This window comes from Protobothrops mucrosquamatus, unplaced genomic scaffold (genome assembly GCF_001527695.2).
Source record: "Protobothrops mucrosquamatus isolate PMUCROS unplaced genomic scaffold, P.Mucros_1.0 scaffold1621, whole genome shotgun sequence".
NCBI lineage: Eukaryota > Metazoa > Chordata > Lepidosauria > Squamata > Viperidae > Protobothrops > Protobothrops mucrosquamatus.
The window spans coordinates 186,058-193,339 of NW_015387782.1; the positions used below are offsets into that span (position 1 = coordinate 186,058).

General features: G+C 36.1%; 1 protein-coding gene across 1 annotated transcript in view; it reads right to left on the reverse strand.

The window, feature by feature from the left end:
- Positions 1 to 7,282, reverse strand: part of LOC107293453 (dynein heavy chain 5, axonemal) — an 89,612-nt gene that overhangs the window by 60,427 nt on the left and 21,903 nt on the right. Inside the window, exons 11-14 of the mRNA XM_015822605.1 lie at positions 4,204 to 4,376; positions 2,426 to 2,556; positions 1,243 to 1,396; positions 252 to 519 (exon numbers count right to left, since the gene is read on the reverse strand). Coding sequence (XP_015678091.1) covers positions 252 to 519; positions 1,243 to 1,396; positions 2,426 to 2,556; positions 4,204 to 4,376 — 726 coding nt within the window. The remainder of the gene's footprint in view (positions 1 to 251; positions 520 to 1,242; positions 1,397 to 2,425; positions 2,557 to 4,203; positions 4,377 to 7,282) is intronic.

A 7,282-nucleotide genomic window follows, 5' to 3' on the forward strand; every position in this document is an offset into this window, starting at 1 on the left:
GCTCTACACGGGTAATATCTTACACCATCTGAGACCTTCAGTTAACATTTCTTGTAAAAAGGTTTCTTCATAGAATTACACACAGGTCATCACACACAGCCAGTTTATAATATTAGGTAATGCTTGCTAAACATCACTCCTGTTAATTAAAATATTTGTTTATAGTATTTTTCCATCCCTCTCTCCGTCTCTGCCTCAAAACTACTGACAAGTTATAATCTTTTACAATAGCCAAACATCTCAAACCTCACCTGCAACCAGGGCATCTTTGGGCCAACGGCAAAACCAGTCTATAGTGCAACCAGAAATGAGTGCAGGAAACTTCAAAGCTCTGTTTCGGAATTTCTCACCCACTGGTGAAAAACAAAGAGCCACATGCAGGTTCTGGCGAACTCGAGACATGAAATAATCATATACATTCTCATTGGTGGGGGGATGTCGTGGATGCTCTCTCTTCATAACTGGAATGAGATCGCCAATGATTTCATCAATTTCATCACGAGCAAACAAGTTGGATACCTAGATGGGAAGAACATTTTTATTTTACCCCACAGCTGTCAAATTTTTTTCAAGTTATTTAGCTACCTTTATATGAATAATTCATTCATATACTGTATTACCAAAAGATTACTGTATTCATTTGAAATTTTGAAGTTAAAGAGCTCATTGTTAGAGTGTTTCCTGACTTTACAATTGACAATTAAAGCATTTTAATTATAATCCATTTATTGCTATTTTATTAGCTACTTTGAATGCTAGCTTATGGGAAAAGATAGGATATGCCAATAAATATTCACATTTAATTTTCTCTTCTCTTCCCTTTTATTCTTGAAACCTGTAGCCATCCAAATGTTGCTGAATTACAACTCCTAATCTGCCTTGCTAGCTAAGGCTTCTGGGAGATGATTGTCAGTAATATTTGGAAAGTGACAACTGGCTATCTCTGTATTTTTACCCTAGAAATAAAATATTTTTAATCTGTGTGATTCTACTAAAGATTTTCTCCAACTCTGTTTTACTGATTTATTGTACCTCAGTAGTAAATTAACTAAAGACGAAGAGCTTGATCTGCTCTATATTTACTCAAAAATCAGTATTCAGCGGGTTCGTTTTTTCATCAGCAATGAATTCAAGCACAGAACTTTACAGAATCAGTCTGTCACTACAGCTTTATCAGCCAAGCTCTCTGTTTCTGAAAACCCAGAGCTCACTCAATGCCAAGAGGAAAAATGAAAATCCTACCTCTCCTGATGATAGAACATTGTTCATATACTCTAGGAAAGCTTCGTCTTTTATTTCATTATCTGTAAAAATGAAAGTGATTCCTTTTCCTTGCTGTCCAGCTGTCTTATACAGATGCTTCAAGTCTTCCATCAAATTAGATGCATTGTAGGATCTAGAAAAAGGAAAAATAAAATACTGTAGTCACAAACATTCCAAGCTTCAAATAGTTTTGATTGAAGCAAGATGCCTTAAAATGAGAACAATTTATTTTGGCCTTTCTGCTCAGTGCCTGTTTAATGGTTGTTGCTTTTAGAAATATGTAGTATATCTACATGGTTACATCTATGCATTTTAATGCTCTCCACTATTTAAATTTATTTCTCAATTTGTCTATTGTTTTATCCTTCATTTTTGTTTCATTGGTCTAAGCTCTATAATGTTTTGATAATACAGAATGTAAACATAATTAACAAACCAGGACTTCTGGTCTTGCACAGTAGCGCAGCAGCCAAGAGATTTTGGGGCTCCGTGCTCTTTGGCTGATTTTCTTCCTGTTAGGGGACCCTAAATGGGCGTGAAGTCACCCCAAAGAGGCAGCAAAGAAGGAAGGAATTCCTGTGGACCACGGAGAGACAGCGATTGACCCGATCGGTCCAGGAGAAGCCTTCCAGAAACCAACAGGAGAAAGGCTAGCCTAACTTCAGAGATTAGCCCAAGCTACAAGCAACCAAAGTCAAATCATACTATTTTAAGCTGATTGTAAATACTGCGTTTGAATCTGGGTAAGAACATCAATTTTCTCTATCCTACTTCTCAACCTTCCTGAAAAACAAAAATACCAAGAAGCAAAAAACCTCCAAAAGTGAAGGAGGGGGATTTTTGCCCCATCCTTTTACTAACAGAATGGCGAATTAAACCTTTTATGGAGGACCAAAACATACAGAAATGAAATAAATATAAAACCTAAATTTTGATAAGTTTGAAATTGAATTTAATATTCAACCTATAACCATTTCTAGAAGTTGAGAGAGTTTGCAATCAATCAAATCAGGGAGGCAAAATAGTTCATAAAGCAGGCTAATGATTATATAAACCTTCTTAAAATTAGAACTAGCACAATAATATGTTTTACATGTTAATTATTTGATTTCTTTTATAAATTAAGCATCCATTCTGATACCATGTTTTATTCAATAGTTACCTTGTTAATGTGATCTGGAACATATTATAGCCTGCAATAAATGATGCCAGTTTTGTCAAGATTTGCTTTCCAGATCCTCCAACACCAACAAGTAGGGCATTTCCTCGGGGAGTACGGATCACACGAGAGATCTACAAAGCACAGCATCATTTTGTTGGTTGTAGATTTAGAATGACACAATATTAAGCAGACACTTGATAAGTTCCTGTATTGCACCGCATCTTTAATATTGGTAGCACAATGGTGATCCCATTCCAAAACTCCTTCCATAAATATAAGCTCCAGGTTTGGCTACAGACAATTTGCTTTCTACCGGTAGTATCAAGGACAAAATGATGCTTCTCTTATTCATTGTACAGAAGCTTATGAATTAGCATTTGAATCCATATTGTGATGATCAGCATTTTCTATCACATCCAAGTAGAGAGTCTAGCTTAAAATAACATGAGCAAGAACCTGGAACAGTGTATACTGTAAGCTGGACTGATTAATCTTTCCCAAAAGCCCACCTGTGATAGCAATTCAGGCCCCTAACCCAAAAAACCGTCACTACTTATATAATGAGTCAGTGCAATGATACAGATACAATTACTGTTTAATACAAACAACTTTTCTGACGAGGAAAATCATTTGGGTTCGGAAGTATATTTTGAGTTCTTATTTGCATACAATTTTCTTTCTCAGAAAAGTGCGTAAGACCAGTGTCTTCTGTTCTATGGAGGTTGCACTAATATACTCAAACTGCGAGGACTGAGGCACTGATCTCTTCGAAATGTCACAGTCACCTTAAGAGGCCCTACATACTGACCATGTTGTACTGTCAACAGAACAAGCCTGATTAAATATAGCGGTAGAGGTAAGCTAAAGCATTACTGAAGTATCACAAGCTAAAGTATCACAATCTATTGGGTGCTGGAACAATGATTTATTTCTGCTTAGCTGAGAAATCTCTCTCCTGACTACCTCAATTTGACTATCCTTAAAAGAAAAATAAAGCTGTGCCTCACAGAGACTAAAGCAAGACCGCTGACTAAAGCAGAACCCTACAGGAATGACAGGTGAATTAGGGACAATCATGACTGTTCTTGCCCCCTATAATCTGCCACCAAGATAGCCATCATATGCTTGATAGTAGGGCTGGTCCTGCTTAACCTTCATCCCCATTCTTAGTATAGTTAGTATTTGGTGCATATGAATGAATCTGTTTCTCACTGGTGTCACTTCTATACCCACAATATTGTTATTCTCTAAATCTGCCTTTTTTTAAAAAAACATAAAAGTGGCAATCTCAGGATACCAGCCTGAGAGCAACATATAATCTCTCATGTTTAGTATTTCTACAAAGTCTAGGACAGTATCCAGAATTGGCCTTGCTCACTCCTGCAGGTGACTGGGTGCATGATGGAGAATTTTTTAATTACAAATTAACATACAATAATTTTGCAAGAGAGATTTTTACTGGAGGAATGGGGAAAGCTTTTTGGTTCCTTTTATTGTAAAACAAATGATAGATGTTCATCTTTACCTCAATTCAGTTTCTTATACTTTGAAAGATTTGTCTTTTAGTTCTCTAGAGGCAACACTCTGATTATGAAAACAGCATTTTATGGAACATTTCAGAGTACACATGGGTAAGTCTTCATTCAAGAAAGTTTCACTGATTACATTTGAATATTGTTAGAATTTGTGCATATGAAATTGATGGATTATCAAAGGTTCAACTCAGGTATCTGAAATCACCAAAACTTAACTAAAGCAATTGTCGTGTCCACCAATACCTTTATTAAGTGAATCATGGCATCGGTAAAAAACACCAAATCCATTCCTGCCCCACGGATACTCTCATTATATATTTGCAAAAACATGTTCAAACGGTCCTTCAGGGCACTAAAAGATTCAATGGGTTCATATATTTTAGGCATGTCAATTTCTGCTTCCTCTGGTTCCTCTCCTATAAGAAAATAACACTTCCAATTAGTATGAATTTGTGTATCGTTCCTGTATGTCTTCTAACTTTACAGTCTATTTGCTCCTGAAAAAACGAAAGGCATTAAAATGCATGAATACTGATGACTACAAATGCAAAACTGACAACATGGAGAAGCAGTGCAGAAGAGTAAGATTTAGCAGATGTCCGGTTTAATGACCTACCTAATTAGTGAAAACAAATAGAAATTTTAAAAGCTGTCATTCTGGCGGTTTGTACAGTGATGTGGCTGATGAGCTCCTATGAACTTTGCTGACCAAAGTGGATGTGGCAATATTTTTCCTTCTTTTTCAGAGCTTTAAAGTAATAAACTGAAATCTTGTGTTTGTGTGGTTTAACAGGGAAATCTGTTAAAATCTTAATTAATACAGGCATGCCAATTTTTCATATTTAAAAGGTTTCAAGCCCAGAACCTCCTAGTCTGGTCCAGCCTTGAAAATGAGCATTGTTTTTAAAAGTCTGGACTTTTTTTCAGTAATGTTGGAAAGAATGGCTATTTTGAAGTTGGAATGGAACTTCGTTTATTTCAACTTTGAAACATTTTGAATACTTGTATTAATTAGTTATATAACTTTATAATGCTTCCTGAAAAAAATCCCCCACATCCAATCACTGAAGGTATGCACATACTTCTCCCAATCCAATTATACATAGCAGTGCACAAACAAATTAACCAAACTATTTCTTCCTTGCATTCTCTCCAATTTGTCCCAGTTGGCTGCTTTCTCTAGAAGAAAATATAATTTAATATCATATGCTGAAATCTTAAATGCCAAAATACATGTTCCAGAGTCCCAATTAATCTCAACCCTTTTGTAATACAATTTTTTTCATGGCACGGTAGTACTTCTCAGCTTAGAGTTTGGAAATTACTGAGAAGAGATGGCAAGAGAATAAATATAAAGAGAAGAAATAAATTGTAGCTGGATAACACACTGCAGTAGGAAAAGCAAGAAACAGAGACAACAAGATGTGTAGATCAGTGATCCCCAATCTTTCTGGCTTTGTGGACCGACAGGGAGGGGAGGGAGAGGGAATGGTTATGCGCAAGCGGGAGTGAGGTGCGCTCAGCTTCATTTGTATGAGTGGCAGACACACACACCCGCCATTTGCACAAATGGAGCTGTGTGCACTTGCCAGTTCCGAATGGGCCAAGCTGGGGTAATGGGCTGCGGCCCGTGGGTTGGGGACCTCTGGTGTAGATGACTTGCTAGGAATGGAGAAATACCTATAGTACCTTTGGAGAAACTGGAAGCCACACATGCTGAGTTGTATATTGTAACCACTATGTCTATAAAAGTGAGCCATTAAAAATACCAACCATAGAAACCAAGAGTTTACATACAAGAATTATGTCCATGCATTCAGGTCATGTTCTTATAACTCCCTCCTAAAGTGAAGACTTGGCCAATTAATTTCTCTTCTTTATGAGAAAAATGTCAATACATTTTGATTTGTGGAAGAAGCTCCTGAAATTGAAGTAATGCTTAGCAATATGAAAACTAGAGTAAGAAAAAAAGATTTCGAAGCATATTTGCAAGTTCAGAGAAGGACATCCCCACTCAGCCATTTTTCAAAATGCCATACTTGCATACTATGTTAGCCGAAATTAATTTAAATAAAAGACACTTTGCGCTAAAATAGTTTTTGAACCATGCAAAACAAAATGCTAGTACTACAGTTAATTGCTCAAAGTAAATTCATCTCAAAAGCTGAATCAAGCATTAAAGCAACTTCAATAAAATTATGCAGAAAAGAAAGATTTTTAAAAATGCCAGTTAGGAGGATATCTCAAGTCTTTTAAGATTTTTTTATGTATTATGACAACTGGCTTTACCAACTATTTTATCCTCTGTTGAGAATATCTTTTTCCTATATTGTTTATAAAGCTGATGTAGCTGAACAACATCCCAGTGCTTACTTTCAGCTTTATCAGATTGCTGGATCAACTATGAAGAAGCATGCTATATATCTAAGAAATTATTCCCTGTTAGACTATGTTTTAAAGCAGAATAGAAATAAAAATCCAAGGTCATTCTCTCATCTACAATTAGCCGTGCTTGGTACATTGACAGCTATGAAATTAAAGATGCACTCCTAAGTGCAGAACTCAAACTCTTAGAAGAAATGAGGCAAATCTGACAAGATCAGAAGCCTCTAGCTTACCTTTGAGAGACTTTCCCTTCAGACCTAGTATGAAATAAAATGTGTTTCCATTCAAATAAAATATATAACTTATTTCTTACAAAGGATTGTTTATAGCTTTCCTACTTATTTCTTGAAGAGACAGATTTATCAAGTGGGTGTGGAAGATACTGCATCATAGATTTTTCTCATGACTCATAACAGTGAGAATCTAGGCATGTTCTCCTAGAAGGTACTTCCTTTATATTTAATGACAGCCATTTTAAAACATCAGAAATTAAAATTCCAAGCATACTCTGATCACAAGTCTGAGTCCACTGGAACTGTATTCAAAGTTAGCATCCTTGGAATTATACATTCTGGATTAAGTGATGGTGAGACCTTGCCTTCTGCAACTGGAATATAAAATAGACTGAAGACAGACTTAGTTTGAAGCTCATACGGTCAGCAACTCATGCAAATCAACCTGCTTTTACTTCTTCTGTCCCTTCTAATCATCTCAACTGCCACGCATAACAATCATCCATAATATCTCTGGGCAAATGCTTCTTCTAATATTCACACTTTAAAGCTATTGAGGAAGTGGGTATAATTAAACAGATCTTTATGGAATGGTGCATACCACATCAGTAAATAACTTTGAAGGGCTTGACAAATTGTATATAATTCCCTTATACTAACTGGGAACTAATTGAGACCTCCTCTACTGGGAAATTATTGGTTTA